A 27860-nucleotide genomic window follows, 5' to 3' on the forward strand; every position below is an offset into this window, starting at 1 on the left:
TAGATATGATAATTAAATGCAACGTGTGATCCAGGGTTGGTTCCTGCACTAGCAAATTCCTATCACCAACATGCGATATTATTGGAACAATTGGAGGGAATGAAATAGAGTTGTAGATAAAGAAATGTGATTGTCTTAATTAAAAAATTGTGCCTTCCTAATGCAGATTGATTTTTCACTGGGGAGGTATAATATCTGAACAGAGGGTAACTTTGAAAGTGTATGCACATAATAACATAGCCTCAAAGACTACAGCACAATTGAGGAGAAAACATGAAGGGAAAGAAATGGAATAATCCTGACAGAGTTCAAAAATCTTTCTACTAAGTAATTTCAAATGTTTATAAGAGTAGCACTTCTTGGTGCCCACTGCCCAGTCCTATTTATCATGCCCATTCAGAATTATAGACCTACCTTTAGAGGTTCAATCCTTTAGGTCAAGACCTGGCCCTCCAGGGGTGCTGAACATTTAGGGGACACTAGAATTTTTACCAGTAAGTTACTTTCCAAAGAGACTCCCTGAGCAATAAGTGTAGGTCATTTTCCTCTGGGAATCAGTTTCTGGGATCTTGAGATAGAACACTGGCAGAGATTTTAAGCAGGTACCTGGGAAAACGGGGCATGGGGATGACAATATGAGGTCAATAGTACGGTTAGGAGGTGGGAAAATTCCTGGAAAAGTCCCTGATGGGTCTCAATCATCTGGAGGTGGAACTCACCTGGAAGTGACTTCCTAAGGCCCCTCCCATCCTGGTTCAGAGTAGCTTCTCTGCGGAGAGTGTGGTGATTCCTCGGACAGAGAAGGGTTAAGGGGATCTCACTAACCCCTCCTTCCTGCTGCTCCTGGTTAGGGAGGGTGAAGACAGAATAGCCAGTGGAGCAAGCACCCAGAAGGAGGAGCAGAAGGGCCAGAAGCTACAAACAGAAGAGAAGACAGGATCCACTTCTCACCTCTTCCCAAGCTGCCTGCCAGCGCATTTCCTTGGCAGCCAGGGCAGCGCGTCTTCAGGGCTCACAGGTCGCTGTGCACGACTCGGAGAAGAGCACAGGGCTCTGGGCACTGGACCCGGCTCCGCAGCTGGTACAGGAGGGAACATGGCGGGCCAGCAGGCACTGCTGCTAGCTGGCTTTCTTCTGTCTGGGTTCCTGCTCCCAGAGGCCGCCGAAATTCTGACTGTATCCTCACTGGGTGAGTGCTGGCAGGAGAATCAGACATAGACGCATCCCAGATGCTCAGGCAAGCAACCCTGCTTCACAGGTCATTCTTTGTAGTTTTCCAGAGCTTGTTTGGGTTCCAGGATAGAGGAGGGAGGGGAGAGAGGGAGATGGGGGTCACAGAGGGGTCCCCACTGCTGGGTTGGGGAAGTTAGTTTTGGGGAAAACAGCAGTTTCCTTTCTTCTCTTTTAATCTGCTCTGTAAGTGCTTCCCACTGTGCATTGCTGGGGCCAGAATTTAGATCCAGTGCTGAGCTGGAGATCCTGAACCCCCTACTCCAGGGCGGGGCAGGAACTTTCAGAGGCACACCCTAAAAGTCTGGGAGTGTGCAGTAGTTGCCAATAGAAAGTGGAAGACAGGTCAGTTTCAGGCTCTTGGAAGCCAAGGACAGGGGCTCCTGGGGGCAGCAGCACAAACGGGGCATGTTTCATTAATAGGAAACCTGAAAACTGACTGGGCACAGGAGGGAACCCCAGACAATCAGTTGGGAACAGCTCTCTTTTTGCCCTCGCTGCTAGAGGGTTTTGAAGGACAGTGAAGCAGTTAATTCTGCATAAACCCAGTTTTGTTTCCTTTACTTTTGCACCAAAGGGAACAGAAGGGGAACAGGAACATTTATCAGGTTGAGGAGGCATCATAACATGGAGTTTCCCTAAGATAGATATATATATATATATATATATATATATATATATATATATATATATATTTTTTTTTTTTTTTTTTTTTTGGATCCATCCTGACAGGATAGGGGGCTCCCAGAATCACTTTTAGATCCCCTAGAATCTGGGGATCCTGGGCTAGAAGAAACCACAGAGTTCATCTAATTGGGCATCTCCCTTTTTATTTCCTGACAGGGATCCTAAGGGCCAGGGAAATGAGGGACCTTTTGCAAGAGCACACCAGACCTCCCTGATGTCACACACCCGGACTTAACCCACTGTTTCTTACCTCAAACCTGTTTTTTTCCCTAGACTCTACTCTTTATGGTGGGGATTCCTAAAAATCAGTATTGAAAAAAACAAACAAACCCTATTTTCCATTTTAAATCTATTTTTTAATGATAGAGGCAACAGAAAAAAAGAGCTGCCTCACCTTTTGAAATTGCATGTCCCCTGGACTCTGAGAGGGGGCAGGTGTGGTTTGGAGGTGCTTTCTCCCCTTGCCTCTGCCCCAGAATGCACTGGGCTCACCAAGACCCCCAGGAATAAATGCCTCTGCAGGAAGCCTTCTCCCCTGCATCCATTTCTTGCAGTGGTTAAAAGTGATCCAGAGCAGGCACTTGGGTCTGTGTTTTACGAGTCTGTGTTACATCAGACAACACAAGTATAGATGTAAAAAACTAGAGTATTTCCACAGATACACATTATTAGTTTAGTCCTATATCTTTCTCCACTGACCCAATCATCATGAGATCTTTATCTTCCAAGCAACCTCCACTTCCCAGCATAGGCAAATTCTATTCCTTTACCCATAGATTCAAGAAAAATGCTCCATGGTATCACATGGTTTTAGACATTGATGTAATAGAACCTGTGCCATCCCAGAGAATCAAGCTTCTGTTTCCTTAGGATTCCAGGATTTTCCTATGTTGGGTGATGTCCCAGTTTTGCATGCATACAGGATCCTACAGTTCCACCCAAAGGGACCACAGTTATCCTAAATGCTTTAATCGATTTTTAGCAAAATGCAGGCCCCAAGTGAGGAACATTGTCATATAAATTTGAATCTGAAGAATTTTGCTGTGAGCAGTGACTCTACCCTCTTTTGCTTCTGTGGCTTGGCTTGATATTCACGTTCCCATGTTTCTGGCTTCCACGTTGACATACATTTCCTGGAAGAGAGATCCCAGAAATAGCTTTGAGTGATTGTCCTTTAGAAACCCATTATTCTCACATACATAGCCTTGTGTGTCAAAATTTCCAGCAAAACAGTTACTTCTTTAGACACAGTATCTCCATAAAGGCAGCCTAAATTTCAGCATGTAACTAGGATCAGGAACTCCCTCAGGCCTAAGCATTAGAGAAGGTCATCTCACTGGCATGGAGACCTTGAATTGCAAAAGGGAATTTTTCATGTAAGATTGCTACATATTACAATTTGGTCAGAAAGAATGTGGGTATCTGGCCTGGGGTTTACCCAAAATGAAACCAAAGGACTAAAATAACTCATCTTCTACTGACCACCAACTCTCTGCTACCTTACCCTGGATTTCCAGATCCCCCACATCAATTTCAGATCCTTTGTTCTCACCTTTACAAAAATAAAAATTTTGTATTGTTCCTAGGTGGAAGCCATTATCTACTGCTGGACCGGGTATCTCAGATTCTTCAAGATCATGGTCATAATGTCACCATGCTTCTTTATGGAGGAGATTATTTAATCCCAAGTATGTTCTTTTTTTTTTTTTTGGTAATTATTAAATTTATCTACCCCAGGAAAGGATATACAACGTCTTTTGTATAGCACTGCTTAGCACAAAGTCTTTTTTAATCTAGTTGTATTTTAAGATGGAAAAATGTGTGTGTGTGTGCGTTTTATGTTAAGTGCTGGATATCTTACTAGACTGTGTAGACCTGGCCCCCACAATGCCATATCTGCATATTTTACCTTCCACTCTGGTTATTTTATCCATTATTTAGCATGGAATATGAAATCTTCAGTAATTATTATAACACTGTGTATCGCACCTTCAATTCTTTCAGTTTTTGCTTTAGATATTTGATGGTCTCTAATTAGCTGCATATATGTTTATAATTGTCATATCTTCTTGCTGTATTACACCTTTTATTAATATGTAATGTTTTTATTCATCTCTTATAATTTTTTTATTTAAAATCCATTGTGTTTGATATTTGGTACTTGCATGGAATATTTTTTCCATCATTTCCCTTTCAGTCTATCTTTGATTTAAAGTGAGTCTTTTATAGGCAGAATATAGTTGGATTATGTTTTGTGTGTGTGTTTATGGCTTTTTAATTTTTTTTACTTTTTAACACATATCGTTATTTTGGAAAAATTCAGATTTATGGAAAAGTTGCAAAGATTGTATAGAAGTTCCCACACATCCCTCACCCTTTCCCTCCATTGTTAATATATTTTTATTTTTAATTCTTTTATTAATATGTTTTATTGAAGTATTATTGGCACACAATGTTACATTAGTTTCAGGTGTGCAAGCAACTTGACAACTATGTATATTGTGCTGTGCTCACCACAAGTGTAGCTACCATCTATCACCATACGAAGCTATTACAACTGGATCATGTGATTTTGTCCATTCTGCCAATTTCTATCCTTTGATTGGAGAAGTTAATCCATGTATATTTAAAGTAATTACTGATAAGGAGAAATTTACCTGTCATTTTGCTATTTGTTTTCTATATGCCTTATAACTTTTTTGTACCCCACTTTCTGTATTACTGTTTCTTCTGTGGTTAGTTGATTCCTTGTAAAATGTTAAATACTTTTCTCATTTTCTTTTGTATATATTCTACCACTTTTTTGTGTGTATGGTTACTTTGGGGATTTTATTTAACCTGCTAACTCTATGACACTCAGATTTTTAATTTATACCAGCCTATATTAACACTCAAATATTCTGTTCCTAGCTGGCTTCATCCTCAACCTGTTCAGTTAGTTAATGTCACAAAATTACATGTTTATACATTATGTGCCCCAAACATAAATTATCATTAACTTAAATGCATTAGTATCTTAAATTATGTAGAAAATTTGAATGGAGTTACACACAATTTCAAATAATGATAGTTTTTAAATGAATAATTTGTTAATGTACTAGTCTCTTAAATCATGTAGAAAACAACAATGTAGTTAGAAGCCATTGTTACAATAACAGTAGCTTTTATAATTGCCCATCCATTTACTTTTTTAAGGTCTTTATTTTTTCATACAACTTTAAGTTACTCTCTGGTGTCCTTTCATTCTTCCCTGGAGAATTGCCTTGCACATTTCTCCCAGGGGAGGTCTAGTGGTAACAAACACACTTAGTTTTGTTTATTTGGGATTGTCTTAATTTTCCTTGACATTTGATGCACAGTTTTGCTGGATATAGAATTTTTGTTGACAATTCTTTTTTTCTTTTCTTCTTTCTTTCTTTCTTTCTTTCTTTCCTTTTTTCTAGAATTTTGAATATATTGGGACATTGCCTTCTGGCCTCCAATCTTTTTTTTTCCTTCAAAATTTTTGATTAGATATGTATTGGTAATCTCATTGACAGCCACTTGTATGTGATGAGTCACTTCTTTCTTGCTGCTTTTAATATTCTCTCTTTATCTTTCTATATTTTGATTATACTATATCCTAATGTGGATGTCTGAGTTCATTTTACTTGGAGTCTGTTGAGCTTTGTGGATGTTTATATTCATGTCTTTCATTTAATTTGGGAGGTTTTTAGCCATTATTACTTCAAATATTCTCTCTATCCCTTTCTTTCTCTCTTCTCCCTCTGAGGATCCACAAAGCATATGATGGACGCTTAGGCTGTGTTCCCTTTTCTTCAATTCTTTAATTTTCTGTTCCTCAGACTCAGTCATTTCTGTTGTCTTCAGGTTCACTGATAATTTCTTCTTCATGCTTACTTTGGTTTCTTTTTAGATTTTCTACCCCTTTATTTAAAAATTTTTTTTAAATGTTTATTCATTTATTTTGAGAAAGCAAGAGAGAGAGAACAAGCCAGGGAGGGGCAGAGAGAGGGAAAGAGAGAATCCCAAACAGGTTCCATGCTGTCTGCTCAGAGCCTGATGCAGGACTCAATCTCACGAACCATGAGATCATGACCTGAACTGAAATCAAGAGCTGGACTTGCCTCATTTATCCCTTTATTTATATTTGCATACACGTTTTCCTTGACTTTCTCCACATCTCCCTTTAGTTCTCTGAGAATTTTTAATGTAGTTATTTTATTTTATTTATTTTTTATTTTTTTTAATATAATTTAATGTCAAGTTAGCTAACACACAGTGTATACAGTGTAGTCCTGGCTTTGGGAGTAGAGTCTCGTGATTCCTCAGTTACATATAACACCCAGTGCTCATCCCAACAAGTGCCCTCCTCATTGCCCATCACCCATTTCCCCCCTCCACCACACCTCTCATCAACCCTCAGTTTGTTCTCTGTATTTAAGAGTCTCTTATGGGTTTCCCTCCCTCTCTGTTTGAAACTATTTTTTCCCTTTCCCTTCCCCCAATGGTCTTCTGTTAAGCTTCTCAAGTTCCATATATCAGTGAAAACATATGAAATCTGTCTTTCTCTGACTGACTTATTTCAACTTAGCATAATACCCTCCAGTTACATCCACGTTGTTACAAATGGCAGGATTTCATTCTTTCCTATTGTAAGGCAGTTATTTTAAAGTTATTATCTAGTATATCTGCCATCGGTCATTCTTAGGGACAGTTTCTGTTGATTTCTTATTTTCTTCAGAATAGGCCTTAATTTCCTGTTTCTTGGTGTGTCTTGTGATTTTTGTTGAAAACTGAACATTTGAATATAACAAAGTGTTAAATCTGGATATGAACCTCTCCTCCATTCTCCAGGGTTTGCAGACTTTTGCTATTAATTTTGTTTATTTATTCATGTTCAAAAATTGTTTTATGCTGCTTTTGTGTTGAGGATCAAACCGAGGTGTAAATTTCACTGTTCACTGTGTTTTCTGAGCCTTTTCCTGGGCATGAATGGACACTTCCAAGTTTTCCTGGTATGTGTAGCTGTTTTACAATGTCCCAGCTTTTAATGGTTCCCTTTCAAATGGGTAAATTGAGAAAATGAGGGGGAAAGGAGGGCATCAATCTTTTAAGACCCCTGGAAGTCAATTGAGCCAGAGAGGGAAGTGGCTGCAATAATAGAGCATGATGCAGAAACCTTGCTGCCTACTTCTTTGTCTGCATCTCTGCGACCAGAGCAGCAATCAGCAATCAGAGCACAGATACTTGATATTTGGACAAGGTGATTTTTTTTTGCCCACTCAGGCTCTTGAAACCTGTGTGCAAGCTGCTCTATAAACAATGCATACAGCTTCCTGCTGGAGACTGAGGGCTGGGGGATGGGTAGCTGCTACTGTGGAAAAAGCTGAAATTGACTAAAATTATCTGCAATTTACAGTTAAAGACTTCCTCAGGTTGGTGGAAACCATCAATTGGCTGCAGATTTCCCAAATAGTTATTTCAGACAAATTGTGTCAGTGGAATTGTTGTCTACATCAGGAGGTGTGTGTGTTTGTGTGTGTGTGTGTGTGTGTATGAATTTTTCACCATTTGCTGTTTTCGAAGTATGTCCAGGAAAGCTCCTTATACTCTCATGCTGGAAATGGAGCCGTAATAGGTGTGTCTTGACAGTGTCAGGGATGGAAAGACCTTCCACTCAACAAGCAATTTGTCCCAGGAATTTAACTGAGGTGCCATGGCTTGTGCTTTGTGTAGGGCAGCAGCACATCCCTCTATGTGAGTTGCTGTGTGCGTGTTTGTGCCTTGACTGAATGGGCTCCAGAAATCTCTGCAAAAGGAGGTTGTCCTCAAAGTACTGTCATACATGTGCTTCTGGAGAAAGTTAAATGTGGTTAAAGATCTTGCCAGCAAAACTAGCGAGTAGGGCTGTTGAGGTAGTCCATGAGAAGCCAAGTTACAAGTTACTTGTACCCTTCAAAGGTGAAGGTGAAGAGACACTAGAGCTGAGAGCTTGTTGAAATAGGAATTAAACAGAATGTATTGCCAAAGCGATGACTGTAAAGAATTTATTAGTTTTAGATATAGTCAGTAATTTCAGTAATTTTGGAAATGGAGGCCATAATATGATCACAGTAATCCACTGAGAGGCTCCATTCATTCAGGGTTAAGAATAGTCAAGTTAGGCTATTAAATGGAGAACTAGTGGGGATAATCACTTCTTTGTTAATGGATCCTTTACAAAAAGGGATTTAATCCTTGAAGGCACTCTATTGAAACTCTATTTTGTTGTATTAAAACTTTTAATATGTTGGGCAGATCCAATGAGTTCCCTTTCGTCATGGTGTTAGTACTAAAACATTAATTTTATGACTTCTTATATAGGAGCAACCATAGCTACTGTGAGGTAACAACCAATGGCTGTTATGGCTATGGGATATTTAATCCCAGTAGTTAAGACAGGGCATGCACCACTGTGCTCTATCTAATATTTTCTACCTCCTAACAGTATAGAGGTACTTTGATAAATTTTGGTGAGCTCTCATGATATATCTGTTATTTTCCCCAGTATTGACTAAGACGATAGAAGTTGGTCATTGGGGGGATCTCATCCAATGTTAAAAGTAATGTAGAACCTCTGATGTAAGTCACAAAAGCCAATCTGTGTCCTTGCTCTGTTATAATGTTTTTTAAAGTAATGTTAGTTGCCACATATGTCAAAACTGAGACCTCTGTTTTAATTTCTTTCCTGACTGTCCCACGCTGACATTTCCCATTTTTTGCCATTCCTTTCATTGTCATTATATATACTTTGGGGGAGGGTATCCCTTTTAACCTGCTCATATTTATAACTTCTTCCTCCAAATGTCCTAATTAGCATCACCAAAGCTAAAGGCCTTCCTGCTGGTGATTTTAGAGAACTGAGATTAAGCTGAGTTTGAATTAACCCTTGAATGAACCCCATGAGGGTGTCATCAGTGTTTCCCTATTACTGTGTTAATCAAGGTTTTCTTTGAGCTACAGAGATATCATGAGCAACAGTAGCAAAGGCATTTTCTCGGGTTCTAGAGCACCTTCTCCTTTTACAGGTGTGGAGTTCATCAGATGGCATGGTGCTATCCTCCTCACACCGTTCAGTGGGCTTGTAAACTGGAATCAGTCTTAACTCAGAGCACTGTTTATAATGGGGGCAGTCCTTGAGATGTACAACCATTGGTCATGCGGTTCTACCTAGCCTAGTGTCAATCACACGGTTCATGCTGGAATCCAGAAACAAAGTGGATTCTGACACAGAAGATAGGTTTGTGTGAGACACATGACCAGGGCCACTCAAAGGCTAAACCCATCCTTTTGTTTCTAAATGCCAATTATGGAAGCCTCTGAGTGGGATGGAGGTGCAGGTTCCCCTCGTGGGGTCTGGCTTGCTTGGCTGAAAATCTTGGTCACACAAGGGAGGTCATGTTGAGGCTTTCTCCTCATTTTTCCAAGATATGTCCCAGAAAATTAAGGAGGAAATGGAGTTTGAAAGCTGTCAACAGTCCAACTTCAAAAATGGTGCCACACTCTTTAGTACACATGAGTTATGGGGGAAATGTCGGAATGGTAAGTAGGACTGCAGGGGACTACTCTTGCTAACTTAGCTTTTGCCATATTTTTGGCTGAATGAAAAACCTTTGCATGTGTCACCTGTAAGTAATAAAAAAATATCTCTTTTTTCCTAAAAAACAAAGGACTGGAGAGCTGGGATAAAATTAAATCTGTATTTAAATACAAAGCGTAGCACTTACTATATGTGCAACCGTGATGAATTATCTGACACTCCATTTATGTTTGTCTTCTCATCTGTAAAATGAAGAATATCTATACCTTTACATGAAAGCTTCAAATAGAACTTTACTTTTATTTAAGTTCTATATCATTCATTCAGTTGAATAGAAGAAATTGAATTATTATAATGTTCTCAATAAATAGTATCAGATCCTATGACTGAAGAAATGAAAAAGCAGGCAGAAAACCGAAAAACCCTCTAAAAGCAAACATGCAGATATATATAAAATTATTAGGATTAAAAAAAAACTATGGCATCATGCCAAAATTATCTGCCTTGTTGGACTTAATGACATATTTTTATTGGTGTTTTTAAAAATTTTTTATTTAGAAAAGAAGGAAAATGCATACCAAGTTATCAGTTGGCTTCTACCTGAGCATCATGAAAAAGAATTAAAGAAACATTTTGATTTCTATATTGAAGAAGCTTTGCATGGCAGGTAATTTCTTTTATTCTCTGATTGAAAGACTTACCATTTATAAAGTGATGTAAATAAATGGTTGGATGCATAGCTACTTAGAGTAAGTTTAAGAGAAAAGGATGGGTGGATGGATGGGAGGATGGATGGGGAGATCAATGATAGGGGGTAGGGATCGATGGAATAGATGAGTTTTTCACTTCCAATTATTTGGTCTGTGTAGTGTGCCTTTTCCACTGAAATCATGAATGTATTTCTATATAGTCAGGGTATCGTTCTTCTGGATCTTCCTGGCAGCCCTTCACCTACAATGTTTGTGTATATACTCTCCACAACACAGAAGGCAGGATAAACAACATAATTTCTGATTGTTGGTAGGCATATCAAAGCCACCATTGTATACTTATTTCTCCTCTCATCATGTAAACTCAAGAATGGAAACATGCTTATGAGCATTGATTTTTTTCCTACTTTGAGCCATTGTCTTTTAACTCATTTAAAAACCCAAATGCCTTGATGACACACATTGTGACATTAGCCTGAAAATTTTCATGATTATCTGGGATGTATAGAAAGTTCTTTACCTTTGACAGAAGAGGGAAAAGACACATATTCATGCCTTCCTTGGTGAATTATAGTGGCCTAACTCCACCTTTCCCTTTTTCCTTAAAAATTTTATTCAGTCATCAAGGTGGTCCTAAAATCTGGCTTTTGCCATAAAGCCTTTCTGCTTACCTAAACCAGAAGACCAAATTCTTCATCCAGAAGAGATGTGTTCTAAAATACTCTCTTGAAGCATTGTATATATCATCTTGTGTTGTTATTCATGATTTTTTTTATTATGTCTTGTCTCTTCTTCCCCACTTCATTTCTTTGAAGACATGTTGCACCCACTTATTAAATATGGTGCAGCATGCTGAGCACAGTACCTTCCTGTATTTTAATAGATTAACTTAATTTCAAATATGATGAATGCTGTTCTTTTGAGGAATTTGTAGTTCATTTCTTGAATTTATCCACACTATGTAGCAGTCATTCATTATGTAAAATCATTTAAAAATAGAGAATAATTTCAGTTAATCATCTGTTGTCACTTGAAGTTTACAGTGCACATGGACAACTACATATTACTAATGAGGTCTCACCTGTGGGCTTTCAGTGCGCTGACATGGTGTAGTATTAAGTTCTTTCACTACTCCAGGAAAGATGGAATGGAAAGGGTAATAATAAGCTTGTTTGTTTTAACTTGTTTATCTCATAGGTTAGAAAAATATCAGTCTCGGGATTGTAATATTACCATCACAAAGTTCCTTGTTTCAGGCAATTTCTCAAATGCAGACTATATAAAATTTAAAGAAAAAAATGAGCTATATTATCAATACCGATGGACTCTGCTGCCAAGTTACTTCCACAGGTAGGCTGAGAAACAAGACAGTTGCTCACGAACTGGAGTGTACAGCTGAAAGTTAAAAAGAGCATCACAGAATGTGTCAAGTAGACATGGAACTGTGACGTCTGCTACAGTCAGAGATGGCTCCCAAACTGGATGGCTCTTGAATTGGCCTGGATGGGGTGGATGTGATCACTGGAGAAAAGGGAGGGAATGAAGTGAGAACATTTTAGGAAGCAGAAACCCCAGAACCAAGTGACTAGAGCAGAGTGTTCATTGGAGACTGGTAAAATAGGTGGGCAGCTGCCAATATGGTCTTACTTACTTGGGATATTTTCTTTGAACCAAAGATTCTCCTATATATTGTGAAATTACCACCTTCAATGAATATTTGTCATTACTGTTTTGTTGTTGTTTTTTGTTTTGTTTTTAACAGAGAAGCATTTGACACCTTTGTAAAGTTAATGGAACAATTGGGGATTCAATGCAGTGATTTGCTAAGGAGAAGTGATATCATGGATTCTTTAAAAAATGAGAACTTTGACCTGGTATTTGTTGAAGCATTTGACTTCTGTTCTTTCCTGGTTGCTGAGAAGCTTGGGAAGCCATTTGTGTCAATTCTTCCCACCCCATTTGGCAGTGTGGACCTTGGGCTACCAAACCCGGTGTCTTATGTTCCGGTGTTCCATTCCTTGCTAACCGACCACATGGACTTCTGGGGCAGAGTGAGGAATTTTCTGATGTTCTTGGACTTCTTCTTAAGGCAATGGCGAATCCAGTCTACATTTGGCAACACCATCAAGGAACATTTCCCGGAAGGCTCTAGGCCGGTTTTGTCTCATCTTCTAAAGAAAGCAGAGCTATGGTTTGTTAACTCTGACTTTGCCCTTGAATTTGCTAGGCCCCTGCTTCCCAACACTGTGTATGTTGGAGGCTTAATGGCCAGACCTGTTAAACCAGTACCACAAGTAAGTGAAACCTCAGCACTCATAGGGACTTCATGTAGAGCTCTTCAATGTAGAGTTGGTGGCTCCCTTGCCAGTGGAAATTGAGAGTGAAGTAGGATGAGACAAATTTTTCTAGTTTATTGTATTGTACTGTATTGAATTGTATTTTAAATTTAAGAAATTTTTGAAAGTATAATATGAATTATTGACAGTAGATACCATATTGTGCCTCAGATCTGTAGATCTTATTGATCTCATTTAACTTTACAACTCTTCCTCCATTAAATATTAACTACCTTTTTTCTCTTTATCCCAACCCCTGATATACACATGAGAATGCAAATCCAATTTCCACTTTTTATTCTATGAACTTGACTATTGTAGATGCTTCATATAAGTGAAATCCTGCAATGTTTGCTTTTCTGTGACTGGCTTATGTCACTTAGCATAATGACCTCAAAATGCATTCATGTTTTTATATATTGCAAAATTTCCTTCTCTATTTCTTTTTTAAAGTTTATTTATTTTGAGAGACAGAGAGTGGGAGGTGGAGAGGGGCAAAGAGAGGATCCAAGGATGTTCCCCGCTGTCAGTGCAGAGTCTGATGCAGGGCTCCATCTCACCAACCATGAGATCATGATCTGAGCCAGTATCAAAAGTCTGATGCTTAACTGACTGAGCCACCCAGGTGCTCCCAAATTTCCTTCTTTAAAGACTAAATAGAATTCCACATGTATGTGTGTGTGTGTGTGTGTGTGTGTGTGTGTGTGTGTATAATTTCTTTAACCATTCATCTTTTCATGGACATTTAGATTGTTTCAACATTGTGGCTATTGTGAATATGCTTCAGTGATTATGGGAATACAGCTATCTCTCTGAGATTCTGATTTGCATTCTCGTGTATATACACAGAAATGGAATTGTTGGTTCATGTGCTGGTTCTATTTTTTTTTTTTTTTTAAGAATGTGCATACTGTTTTCTATAGTGTCTGCACCATTTTGCATTCCCAAAAGCAGTATGCAAGGGTTGCAATGTCTCTATATGCTCAACATTTGTTGTCTTTTACTTCTTTTATAATAACCATACTGACAGGTATAAAGTGATACGTTACTGTGGCTTTGATTTGCACGTCCCTGATTACTAGTGTTGTTGAGAATTTTTTCATATATCTGCTGGCGATTTGTATGTTGTGTTTGGATAAATGTCTATTCAAGTCCTTAGCTTATTTTTTACTGAGGTTATAAGTTGGTTTGTTTTTTTTTTTTTTTTTTTTTTTTTTTTTTTTTTTTTTGCTATTGAGTTTTAGTCCTTTCCTATACATTCTAGAGATTAATCTCTCTCTTTCTCTCTCTTTTTTTTTAAAGTTTATTTATTTATTTTAAAGAGACAGAAACAGCCCAGCTGGGGAGGGGCAGAGAGAGAGAGGGAGAGAATCCCAGGCAGGCTCCATGCTGATAGCTACAGAGCCCGATGTGGGGCTTAACTCATGAACTGTGAGATCATGACCTGAGCCAAGATCAAGAGTCAGACGTTTAACCAACTGAGTGACCCAGGCACCCCCAGAGATTAATCTCTTATTAGGAATGTGGTTTGCAAATATCTTCCATTTGTAAATGTCTCTTTACTCTGTTGATTGTTTCTTCTGCTGTGCAGAAACTTTTTAGTTTAATATAGTCTCACTTATTTTTGTTTATTGAGTTAATTTTGTTTCTGTTGCTTGTGCTTTATCATTGAACTCATTGCCAAGACCAATACCATGAAGTTTTTGCCCTGTTTTCTTCTACGAGCTTCACAGTTTCAGGTCTGGTGGGGAAGGGGCAGAGACAGGGGGACAGAGTATCTCAAGCGGGCTCTATGCTGACAGCAGTGAGCCTGATATGGGGTTCAAACACACTAACTGTGAAATCATGACCTGAGCAGAAGTCAGATGCTCAACCAACTGAGCCACGCCCCCCAGTCTAATGTTTAAATTTTTAATCCATTTGAGTTTTTGTGTGGTGTAAGGTAGGGGTCCAATTTTATTCTTGTTCATGTAGCTATCCACATGACCTGGTTAGGGATTCTGGTGAGAGGGTGTTTTCATAACTATTCACTGGCTTTGGTGAAACTGGTTACACATTTGCCTTGGGTGCACTACTCTTTCATTTAGTTTCTGGATTCCTTACAAGGGAATTTGACCATGAAATATTGCTGAATTAGCATGTTTTTCAGGGGAAGGAGCATCCAGAGCTTCTTACTCTGTCATCTTGTTGGTCCCAGGGTCCACTTTCAAGGAAGCCCTTGCTATAAAGGTCATGGAAGTACTGTTAGGTACATGGCTTTGATATTGCGAACCTCCTTAAATAATGGCCCTAAGCTCTTCTATGTCTTACCCTCGTCCTAGCCTTGCTGGTAAAAATGCTTCAATAAGTTGATATTTTAATTTCTACTTTTTATGATCATATATAGAATAATTATGTAGTGAGAGGACACCGCAGTTAAGGATTTTAAAGGAGATTAGTTATCCATGATGAAATGTAAAAAAACTGAGACATAATGTAATGAGGCAGGATTGGGTGTGACTGACAAGACCTGCAGGCATAATCTCTAATGTCTCCTTCCTATAAAGGCCTGGTTCCTGACTCAGCCTAGATTTTCTTATTTGATTGATCTTGGATTGGGTCTAGGTAATGTAATATTTACATGCTTCCCAGGTGGTCTGAAGGGAGAGCCTGAACTCAGAACTACTGCTCTAGAAGTTTTGAAAAAGGTGGAGAGCTAAGATTAGTGGCTGCCTGTTGCCTGTAGGTAGGTACTTGGGTGCTATTGTATGGACATTATCTCATATATTGTATGTCATGCCACCTTGAGATAACTGTGATGATCTCCAATTTTATAAATGAGAGGACAGACATTCATGTGATGTGCATATTATTCCCAGTACCATTTAGCAAAGAGCAGCAAAAGCCCAGATCTGACCTAGGCACCAAAATCTCTAACCTTCCCCTACTGATCTTGCATTGAGTGAACAGAAAAAGTTGGGGAATGATTCATGGGCAAAATGGACTTTGGTTCATGGTGACATTTCTTAAGAAACAGAACTGGGAAGGAAGATACACCAGGTTGAAAGAACAGGTGGCCCCATGTGTGGAGGTATAAGTAAGATGGCCATGAGGCTGGGTTCTCTTGGTGACACTGGCTAGACCAGTGTAGCTGAAGATTCAATTATACAAATAAAACTAGGCCAAAACACAGGCCTTACCTGACATGATGGTGGGTCAGGTCTTGGAAGTGAGACAGGAGTTATTAAGGAAGAGAATAATGGAAGTTAAAGTGTGTAATCCATGAGATAACAGATGCTTGCTTTGAGCGAGTTTTCTTCTCTCCTTTCCTACTTTTTTCTATTGAGATCAAATAAACATATAATAAATTTTACCACTTTAGCCATCTTGAAGGGTATAGTCAGGGGCATTAAGAACATTCACATTGTTGTGCAACCATCACCTGCATCCATCTTTAGAACATCTTCCTCTTCCCAAATGGAAACTTCATACCCACTCGATAGTGACTCATTATTTCCTCTCTGCATCCAGACCTTGGCAACCACTATTCTCATGTTGTCTTTATGAATTTCACTACTCTAGGTGCATTATATGGGTGGAATCATACAATATTTGTTCTTCTGTGTTGGCTTGTTTCACTTTGCATAATGTTTTCAAGATTCATGCATGTTGTAGCATGTGTCCAAATTTCTTTTCTTTTTAAAATGTTCATTTATTTGGGGGGTGGGTAGAGATGGAGGGCAGAGAGAGAGAATCCCAAGCTGTCTCTTCACTGTCAGTGTAAGGCCCATGTGGGGACCAATCTCATGAACTGTGAGATCATTACCTGAGCCGAAATCAAAAGTCCAACGCTTAACTAACTGAGCCACCCAGGTGCCCCTGAATTTTAAAGCTGAGTAGTATTTCACTGTATGTATATACCATATTTTTTTTTAATTTTTTTTAACGTTTATTTATTTTTGAGACACAGAGAGACAGACCATGAACAGGGGAGGGGCAGAGAGAGAGGGAGACACAGAATCTGAAACAGGCTCCAGGCTCTGAGCTGTCAGCACAGAGCCCGACGCAGGGCTCAAACTCATGGACCCCGAGATCGTGACCTGGCTGAAGTCGGACGCTTAACCGACTGCGCCACCCAGGCGCCCCTGTATATACCATATTTTTAATGTATCCTTCTGTCCATAGACACCCTGGTTACTCCCAATTTTGGCTATTGTGAATAATGCTATGAACAGTAGTGTTCACAAATATTTGTTTGAGTCCTTGCTTTTGATTCTTTTGGGAATATGCCAAGAAATGGAGTTTCTGGGGCATATGATAATTGTATATTTATGTTTTTGAGAAACTGCCATGCAGTCATTCACAGTGGCTGCACCAGATTACCTTTCCACCAACAATGCATAAGGACTCTAATTTCTCCACATCTTCACAAACACTTGTAATTTTATATATATTTTTTTGTTTTTTGTTTTTAAAAATTTTATTACTTACCATCCTAATGGATGGGAAGTGGTGTCTCACTGTGGTTAGATAAAAATTTTCCTGATTAGTGAGGTTTACCTTTTCCTAACCTGATTGGCAGTTTGTATCTCTTCTTTGTTCAATATCTGTTCAATATCTGTTCAAGTCTTTGCCCATTTAGGAATCATGTTTGTTTTTTGTATAGAGTAGTTCTTTCTATAATCTCTTATCAGATATGATTTGCAAATATTTCACCCATTCCCTGGGTTGCCCTTTCGCTGTGTTGATAGTGACCTTTGATACACAAAATTTTTCTTTTTGATGTAATTTTTGATTATGTTGCCTGTGCTGTTGGTGTCTTATATGAGAAATCACTACCCAATACACTTACATGAAGATTTCTCTATTTTCTTTTAAGAGTCATATGTGTATAGCTCAGATTTTTAGGTCTGTCATCTACTTTAAGTTCATTTACCATATGGTATAATGTAATGGTTGACTTTCAGTTTTTTTGCATGTGGATATCCAGTTTTCCAATATCACTTGCTGAAAAGACTGTCTTTTACCTAATGAATGGTCTGGAACCTTTGTCAAAAGTTATTTGACCAAATATACCTGGGGTATTTCTGGACTTTCTATTTTATTTTATTGATCTACATATCTATCTTTTTTGTCATACTACACTATTTTGATTACTGTAGCTTTGTAGTAACTCTGGTATCAGGGAATGTGGGACCTCCAATCCTGTTCTTTTTTCCACATTGTTTTGGGTACTCATTGTTTTTGAAATTCCACATCAGCTTATGATAGGTTACTATTTCTGCCAGAAGCAAGTGATGTTCACTATTGATAGAGATGCATGGTACCTGTGGATCACCTTGGGAAGTACTGACATCTTTAAAGTATTAAGTCTTCTAATCCGTGAAACCTGAATTTTGTTTCCACTTATTTGTGTCTTCTTAATTTCCTTCAGCAGTGGCTTACAGTTTTCAACATAGTTCAATATAGTTACCTCCTTGGTTAAGTTTATTCCTAACTATTTTTTTATTCTTTGGATTGTATTGTGAATGAAATTGTTTTTCCAATCTCCTTCCTGAAATGGTCATTATTAATGTAATGCAATGGATATTCTGAGCTGATTTTATTTCTTGCTACTTTCCTAAATTTCTTTACTAGTCATGACAAATTTTTTTGTGTGTGTGAGAGAGGAAACTTAGGATTGTCTGCATATTATATCTTGTTATGTGCCATTATTTCTTGGTGCAATCCTTCTATTCTTTCCTCTCTCATTCCCTTGAGAACTCCATAATGCATATATTAATCTACACAAAGGGGTCCTGTGATTCCCTTACACTCTATTCATTTTTTTGCCCTTTCTACTTTTTTCTCTTTAGACTTGACATTTTAGATGTCCTGTCTTCAAGTGTACTAAGTCTTTCTTCTGTCTATTTTGGTCTGCATTGAACTACTCTAGTGAATTTTTCAATTCAGTGATTATATTTTTTGTTTTGAGTTTTTGCTTTTTCTGAAAAATAATTTCTGTCTCTTCTTGCTATTATTCTCTATTTGTTCATATATTGTCTTCCCGATTTCCTTTAGACCTTTGTCCACTTTTTTTGGTTCTTTGTGCATATTTGGTCAATTTAAAAGTCTTTGTTTAGTAAATCCAATGTCTGTTTCTTCAAAGAGGGTTCCTGGAGATTTATTTCATTCTTTTAAATGACACATTTTGGCTTTTAGTCTCTCTCTTTTTAAAATATGTCTTGTGATCTTTTGTAGAAAGTTGTGGGCATTTGTAAAACCAGTCACCTCTAGTTGTGTTTGCAGGCTGCCATAGAACACCTTCACTAGTTAGTGGGGAATGTTTAATACTTTGGATAAGCCAGGGAAGACAACTTAAAGTCTCTTTAGGTACTTTCTGAGCATTTTTCCTGTCTGGACCTTTGTGTATGCGTTCATTCATCTGATTCTTCCTGTATACTTGGCCAATTTTAATGTCTTAAGTTCCCAAAGACTCTTACCCAGATTCTGTTCAGGGACATAGGTGTTTTGTTTCTCTTGCCCCAAGATTCTAAATTCTGCAGTATCCCTGCAGGTTTTACATGACATTGTGCCCTCTATTGCCTTGCAAGACTCCCACCAACCTGATATCTGAGCTATATTGCCATTTCCAGTCAGAGCTCTGAGCCTGGTGAGATCTTAACTTGTCACCTGGGAGCCTACAGAGTGGCTACAATGTTGCAAATTATTTCATTTCTTCTCCTCTTACAGAAGGCAGGGCTACCACTGCTGCCTCTGGACCATGGCATGCCACTTCAGGAAGAGTGTGGGGCCAGAAGAGTAAAATTGCCATGGAAATTATAACCATTCTGAGTGTGCTTATTTTTTTCTTCTTGAATGGGCATCTGTTTGGTTTCTGTATATCACTGACTATTTTCCCAAGTCGTATAAAATTATCTGAGTGAGTCTTTAACCTTTTTTGTCCTTTTGTTTTTTCTGTGGGGAGCTGGGAGTACTCAGCTTCTTATTATGATGTCGTGCTCTGCCTTTGCCAATTTTAAATTATAGATTTACACTGATCTTATAAATGTCAAATGACAACAAAGCTGGTTTTTACTGGTCCTTTGGGATGATAGTTTTTATAGTGTTGTGCTGGATGGAGTTAAGAAGGGTTAGAATGGTACAACGAGGTAAGCTGGAGACAGTCAACAAATGCAGAGGAAGGAAGGTTGACAAAGGATATGAAACTAATTTTTAGGGTGTTAGATCATGAACTTCTTTAAGAATCATCTAGGGTGGCTATGTGCTAATTAAAATCAGACAAAATAGGCCAATGTCAAACGTTTTACAGGATATAAAAGGTATTTTATAACATGTCTAATGTAACAAAATCAATCAGCATAATGCAACACATCTATAGAATGAAGAGAATTTTAAAAAAGCTCATCATTTCAAGAGATGCAGAAAAAATATTTGACAAAACTAATGTCCTTTCATGATAACAACAGTCACAAAGCTAGGAGTAAAGAGGTATTTTTTGAACATAATAAAGAGTATTTATGGAACACTGACAGCTTTAACATCATATTCTATGGGACAGACTGAAATCCCGCTGCCTCAGATCGGTAGTCTAAGATGCCCGCTTACATCACCGCTATTCAAATATACCCTACACAAAGCAAGTAGGCAAGAAAAAGAAATAAAAGGCATCCGAATTGGAATGGACAATGTAGAAATGGTTTGATATTCATATGACATAATCTTATATATAGAAAATCCCAATGAATTCATACAACTTGTGTTTTCATACACTGGCTATGAACAATCTGAAAATGAAACCAAGCAAATTATTCTATTTACAACAACACCTAATTAAACTGAGGAGGCGAGAGACACATACACTGGACACTACAAATTTGCTGAAAGAAATTAAGGACGACCTAAATAAATGGAAAGACATCTCAAGACCATGAATTGTGATACTTAATGTCGTTAAGAGAGCAATACTACTCAAAGTGATCTACAAGTTTTACCTAAGCCTTATCAACACTTGAGTGGCTTTATTATTACTTTTTTTTTCTTTTTTGCAGAAATGGAAAAGCTAGTCTTCATCTCACATTGAAATGTAATGGAATGCAAGTAGCCAAATCAACATGAAAACAACAGTGTTCAATGACACACATCTGTGACCAATTCATTTGTGACAAGGACGCCAAGAGCAATCAATGGAGAGAACAGTCTCTTCAGCAAATGGTGCTGAAACCACTGGATATTCATTCCAATGAAAGAGAATATATTCCAAGCCTTCCTCACACCATACACGAAAATCAACTGAAAATGGATCAATGGCCTAAATAAAGAGCTAAAAGCCAAAAAGTTCTTAGAAGAAAAGAAAGGGCTAAAATGCATGGACTTGGACTTGGCAATGAATTTGTAGATGTGACATTGAAAGAATGAATAACAAAAGAAAAAAATAGATAAATTTGACTTCATCAGAATTAAAATCTTCTGGAGAAGCTTCTCCAGAAGCTTTTAATTAAAGGGGACATTTTATAGAAAATGAAAGGACAACCTCTCAGGTACCAGGCGAGTATGTACTCTTTTGCTGCTTTTCATCCTCATCTTGGAGGTCCTAAGAAAGTAGTAGGAGAAAGAAAAAGCAATAACAATCATGTAGATTAGCCAGGAAGAGTTAAAACTGTTCTTTCTCACAGATGACATGATGGTCCATCTAAAAAATCTGAAAAGTCAAGAAAAAGATTTCTGGAACTAGCAAGCAATTATAGTAACATTAAAGCATACAAGTTTAATATAAAAAAATCCATATTTTTCTTGTATATCAGCAATGAACAGGAGGATGTGAAATTAAAACCACTCTACTATTTATATTTCACCACTAAATATGAAATCTTGGGAAAAAATACTAACAAAACATGTACAAGATTTATATGGAGAAAACTACAAAATGCTGATGGAAGAAATCAAAGAGCTAAATAAATGGAGAGATATTCCATATTTATGGGTAGGAAGACTCACTATTGCTAGGTGTTAGTTATCTCCAATTGGATCTATAGATTCAGTGCAATCCCACTGAAAATCATAGCAAATTATTTGTGGATATTGATAAACAGATGTTCAGATTTCCATGGAGAGGCAAAAACCCTGAAGGGCCAACACAATATTGAAGATGAAGAGCTAAGTTGGAAAACTGACATTAATCAACTCCATGACTTATGAAATGGCTAAAGTAATCAAGACAGTGTGCTATAAGCAAAAGAACAGACAAATAGATCAATGTACTAAGAATAGAGAGTATACATAGATCCACACAAATTTAGTCAAATGATCTTTGACAAAGCTTTAAAAGAAGTACCATGAAAAGAAGACAGTCTTTCCAACAAATGGACACAGTTCTTACATCTTCAAACAAATTAACACAAAGTGGGTCACAGACCTGAACATAAAATGCAAAAGTATGAAATTCCTATGAGTTGACATAGGAGAAAATAGATGACGAAGTGCTTGGTGATTATTTTTAGATATAAAATCTAAGGAATGTTCTATGATAGGGTTGATAAGTTGGCTGAATTTATTTTAAAAATAAAGAAGGTGTGGTTTCTGCATACAATGTAATACTTCTTGGCAATTTGCATTTGCAGCAACGTGGATGGAACTGGGAGGTATTATGCTAAGTGAAATAAGTCAATCAGAGAAAGACATATATGTTTTCACTTATATATAGATCTTGAAAAACCTAACAGAAGACCAGGGGGGAAGGGAAGAGTAAAAAAGTAATTACAAAGAAAGAGAGAAGGAGGCAAACCATAAGAGACTCTCAAATATAGAGAACAATCTGAGGGTTGATGGGTGGGTGGAGGAGAGGGGAAAATGGGTGGTGGGCATTGATGAGGTCACTTGTTCGGATGAGCACTGGGTGTTGTATGTAAGCGATGAACCATAGGAATCTACCCCAAAAAACAAGAGCACACTTTACACACTTTATGTTACCCAATTTTATAATAAATTATGTTAAAGAAATAAAAATTTCTGTTCTTGGAATTACCTGTCAAGGGAATAATAGGTGGAGACACAGACCAAGAGTAAGTATTTGCGTAGATAAACCTGATAAAGACTATTATTCAAAATGTAATACACACAAATACACAACCATATATATAAAATACACAAATAACTCTTAAAACTCAGTAATAACAAAAAAACCCCAATTAAAAATTTTTAAATGGGCCAACCACCTTACCAGAACTCTTATCAAAGAAGACGGACAGATGGCTCATAAACATATGAAGGAGACAAATGACAGATTTTTCTCGAGCATCTACCTCAGCCCCCAGAGTGCCTACTGGGCCAGGAGAGAACCTGGCACTCACCCAGACACTAGCACCTCTGGTCTGTCATTGGAACACTCCTAAATGGCCATATCTCCACAGACAAGGATGAGGGATGAGGATGACCCTGGTACTGGGCCATGTTCACAATGAAGAAAGAGGTTCCCATCACCTCAACTTTCCTCTTCTTAAAACATTGTTATACATGGAAGTCCTGTATCTAGATGTCGCTGCTATAGTATGCATTAAGTGCCTCATGTGCAACGTGGGCGATTGTGGTAGTGGCTGGACACCTAAGGCTCTCTTGACATTTATTTGTGATTATTGAAAGTATTTGTATGGTATGGTGTGTCCTGAGGTCTCAGAAAAATGACTTCAAGGCCACCATAAACAACAGATATGAGCAGAGTGCAGAAATCCCTAGCTATCCTCAGAGCTATGAGAACAGTATCAAGACAGTGAGCTCTAGGCACTGACAGGAGGGTGTATTCGGTTAATAGATGTCTTTCAATTCACAGGTGTCTAGGTTTCCATGAACAACTCTGTTCACATACTTTCCTTTCTTACCACTCCAGGAATTTGAGAATTTTATCAGCAAGTTTGGAGACTCTGGTTTTGTTCTTGTGGCCCTGGGCTCCATGGTGAGCACCTATCAGTCCCAGGAAGTTCTCATGGAGATGAACAGTGCCTTTGCTCATCTCTCCCAAGGGGTGATATGGAAGTGTAAGCCTTCTAAGTGGCCCACAGACGTCAAATTGGCAGCAAATGTGAAAATCGTGGACTGGCTTCCTCAGAATGACCTCTTGGGTAAGGACTGACCAGATCTATTTCTCTTTTTCTACTTATGTCTCTTTAGGGCTCCACGGGGCAACTCCATCACTATGAGAAGGGATGTTGGTAGCTAAAGATAATGTTTAGCGGACAGGAATGGACCAGCCACTTGGAGTTCCTGGGAAATCAGGCTATACGTCAAAAATGTTTAAAAATGCCGTGTTTGCTTCTTCCTTTCTATTTCAGTCCTGATATTTTCAGTCGGAAGTGATATTTTTGTCAGGTTATTTTAACCCTAACATATTTGCATTGAAGAAAGTTATCCAAACCTAATCAAAGACGGCTTGTGGACTTTGAGAACACACATAAGGGGTCTTCTTGTCATTGCTTTTTCTGGGCCCTTGAGAACCTGTTAGGCCACGTGCCATTACACCCCCCCCCCCCCCACACACACACATGTTAGCACATTCTCCTATGCTACAAAAGGTATAGTCATACTTTCAAAAAATTGATGTTGATGGTGTCTGAAGGGTGTGCCAAAATATCTGACTGTCGAGGTGAGTAACTTGTCAGCCAGTTATTTGGTCCATAAAATTGTCTGGTAACAGTTCCTTACACCCCAAGGTTTTCTTTGTCCTTGTGCCAGTTTTTTGAGCATGCTAGCTGCCACCACAACTGAATACCTCAGAGGTTCACCCCAAGATTATTCACCCCAAGGCTCACAACATATTGGGAACTTAAGATAGAGTGTTATGCATTTTTTTTTTCACAAGGCATGGACTAAAAAGGATTCTGATTTTCAAGGAAACACCAATCGATTCTGATGCACATCCCTGTTGAGAGGCACTGTTTGAGATGAACTCTTCATTATCAACACTTGTTTTGGTTTTCTCTAAAAAAGAGTAGAGTAGCACACGGGAACTGGAAATACTGAGATGGGTGGTCCATCACACCCTACTTTAGAGGATTTCTTATTAAATTGAGGAGAAAGCACATAGAGTGTATGTTTGAGGAATGCCAGGTGAGATGCGATGACAATGAAAGTATTAAGACTTCAATAAGAGGAAAATAATGGGCAGTGAAGGAGAGAGGGTGAGACGTGGAGAGTGAGAGACAGAAAAGAGACAGAAGGAGACACAAAGAGAGCAGACGTAAGAAAAGCAAAGAGAGAAACAGGGTAGAGAGAAGAATGGATGGATGGATAGGTGGATGGATAGTTGGGAGGAGGAATATGCCTTGCTTAACACTGTTCTCTGCAGCTTTCCCTTGGCTCTGAGTCTTAGATGGATTGACTTAGAGGAATCTCTGTACACAGACAAGGCCAGAATCTTCTATCTTGGAATATGCACCCTTGAGTGTGTTCAAAGCTGGATCAGTAAATCCATTTTCTCCACCATGCCCTGAAATCCTTGGTATTTTCCTCTGCCCTGATGCTTTCCCTGGTGTTCTGAGAGTTTTCATGCTGAAATATTCCTGATTTACAACAGCTCACCCACGCATCCGTCTTTTTGTCACCCATGGTGGGCTGAATAGCATAATGGAGGCCATCCAACATGGTGTGCCCATCGTGGGGATTCCAGTCCTTGGAGACCAGCCTGAAAACATGGTCCGAGTAGAAGCCAAGAAGTTTGGTGTCTCTATCCAGTTAAATCAGATCAAGGCAGAGACATTGGCTCTGAAGATGAAGGAAGTCATAGAAGACAAGAGGTATGCAGCTCTTTGAACTTGTCATTGAGACTAAAAGAAGATATGAAATACGATGGGTACTGTGTGGCACTCTTTTGCAAAAAGGCAAAACTTTAGGGACAGACAATGATATGCATATGACGCTAATACCTGTTCTGTTTCCTCTGAGAGTAAGACTATGTATTTAGGTTAGATGCTGCGAACAATTTTCTACCATAAGTATTGCAAAGACTCTGACCTATTTACACTGGGTCTCAGAGAGGTATTTTGATGCTGCTTATAGTAGAATTTCACTGAGGAAGGAGGTCTCCTTTTTGTCCCACAATAAGCCACACTGTTTCTCCAGCCTCAGGCCCTTTGTCAGTGCGGCTCCCTAGAACATCCTTCCTTCTCCTCTCAGGACTGGTTCCTTCATGACCATTGGGCTCATCTTCAATGTCCTCTCCTCAGAGAAGTGGTCTTTGTCTGACAGTCCTAAATGCACTCCTCTCTCACCCCCTTCAATTGTAATTTGTTTTTTCTTCTTAACACTTCTCAGGATAGGTAACTACCCCATTTCTTTCTGTTTTTGCTTTATTGTGGGTCCCTCATATTAGAAAGTAGAGATTAAGCCCCCTTGGATGGCAAAGTGTGTCTGTTTTTTCCCCTGAGCTCACCAGGCCTAGCACAGGGCCTGCCACAAAGTAGGTTGAGATGAATTTCTGTTAAGTGAGTTGGTAGAAGGACCCATGATATCTTATGTAACTTCCCATCCAGCACAATGATCTGATAATGAGGATGGGTGGAATATCTTATTAGCATCTTCAGGACATCTACCCTGAGTCAGGGGTATGTTACATCACATATATTCATACGTGCTTTTTCCTTTAGTGTACCATAAGCCTCCTGGGAAGAGACTTTTCCTTACAGCTTAATCACTGTTTTATAGTTTAGCACTTTTTGGCCCTAGGCATGGATCTTTCCATGAAGGCACCAGTTTGAACTTTTCAATGTGACCCAGCTAGACTGTGGCAAGACCAGTGGTGTAGACTCTAAGTCTAAAGTTCTTTTTTTTCCAGCAAAAGAGCAGACACAGGATTAAAGCGAGAGATGGCTAATGTCCGGGAAAAAGACAAGAGCCCCAAATAAGGGTCCTTGCCCCATATTTATTCAGATCAGAAGGCTTGCAAATGTGATGGGTGTACACAGAGAGACAAAGAAACCGTGAACATTAACTTTTGGACGTAGGAGAAAAAGGAAGTTTTGAAGATATACAGTGTTTGGGGTTTGGGTCAATATAAAACAAAATCTGGGTAATGGGCAGATGGGTAGATGGTTGTTAACAGCAGACAGGAGGCACCATGCCTGTTTATCTTAGCTAGCTTAGAGGATGAGACAGGGGAAATAACCTCAGGGTTAATAAGGCATCTTTTCTTTTGTTAACTATCTTCACTCTGGGCTGCTTCACCTGCAGCACAGTGGTCCATAGTCTAATTCACCAATTTACCTAACCTGGCCCCATTCTCCTGTGAAAGCAGCTTTTCTGCTATAGTACTAAACTGGGGGTGCTTCCACCCTGAACATCTAATCTTGGTTATTTCATATACCTATGTATTGGGCACCTGTATGCTGTTTCTATTTCAGGCCTTTGCCTTTCCCTTTCTATTTTGGAGGCTCTGCACCCCCTCTCTATTTTGCCTTTGCACCTCCCCATTTCTGGCACCTTTCTGCGTCCCTATTCTTGGGGTGTCTTTGCACCCCCTATTTTTGGAGTGCCAATCTGGTTTACTGAAACTCGGGTGTGAGCATTTTAGGACTTTGTATTTCTTTATGCCTTGTTAATGCATTGGTGTAAGCCCAGGGGATTCCTAAGCTTATCCCCTACAGAACAGGCCAGCACTTTTCCTTGAAACTGAGTCTTCTGTGCACATGGAGGCAAGAGTGTGTGTGTGATACGTTGTCTCTAAGTCTTTTGAGGCCAAAGGAGTAATGCCCCGCCTCTGTGTCTGCCAACAGGTACAAGTCAGCAGCGGTGGCCGCCAGCATCATCAGGCGCTCCCACCCCCTGACCCCTGCCCAGAGGCTAGTGGGCTGGACCGACCACATCCTCCAGACAGGGGGTGCAGCCCACCTCAAGCCCCATGCCCTGCAGCAGCCGTGGCATGAGCAATACCTGCTGGACGTCTTCTTGTTCCTGCTGGTGGTCACCCTGAGCACCCTGTGGCTCTGCAGGAAGCTGCTGGGCATGGTGGCCAGGTGGTTGTGTGGGGCCAGGAAGCTGAAGAAGGCTTGATGGGGGTGCATCCTTGATGGGTATTTGAGAAGCCACTGGTTCTACAAAGTCTCCAACCATAAAGGAAACCCCTAGTGTCTCCCTGTATTCCACCTGATGGTGGCACATAAATTGCTCTTCAATGCTGCCTGTGTTTAAAAATTCTTGGGACATCTGGGTGGCTCAGCCGGTTAAGCGTCTGACTTCAGCTCAGGTCATGATCTTGCAGTTTGTGAGTTCGAGCCTCACTTTGGGCTCTGTGCTGACAGCTTAGAGCCTGGAGACTGCTTTGGATTCTATGTCTCCTTATATCTCTGCCCC

The 27860-nt window shown here is 39.2% G+C and overlaps 1 protein-coding gene across 1 annotated transcript; it reads left to right on the plus strand.

The window, feature by feature from the left end:
- The first annotated feature begins 839 nt into the window (after nt 1-839).
- LOC122494625 (UDP-glucuronosyltransferase 3A1-like) lies at nt 840-27686 on the plus strand. The gene is made up of 7 exons (XM_043599951.1): nt 840-1189; nt 3504-3605; nt 10058-10166; nt 11972-12503; nt 23407-23638; nt 25090-25309; nt 27284-27686. Exons 1-7 carry the CDS (start codon nt 1096-1098, stop codon nt 27558-27560), a joined length of 1566 nt encoding a protein of 521 aa, XP_043455886.1. The 5' UTR covers nt 840-1095; the 3' UTR covers nt 27561-27686.
- The last annotated feature ends 174 nt before the right edge of the window (nt 27687-27860 follow it).

Source organism: Prionailurus bengalensis, chromosome A1, assembly GCF_016509475.1.
Source record: "Prionailurus bengalensis isolate Pbe53 chromosome A1, Fcat_Pben_1.1_paternal_pri, whole genome shotgun sequence".
Classification (NCBI taxonomy): Eukaryota; Metazoa; Chordata; class Mammalia; order Carnivora; family Felidae; genus Prionailurus; species Prionailurus bengalensis.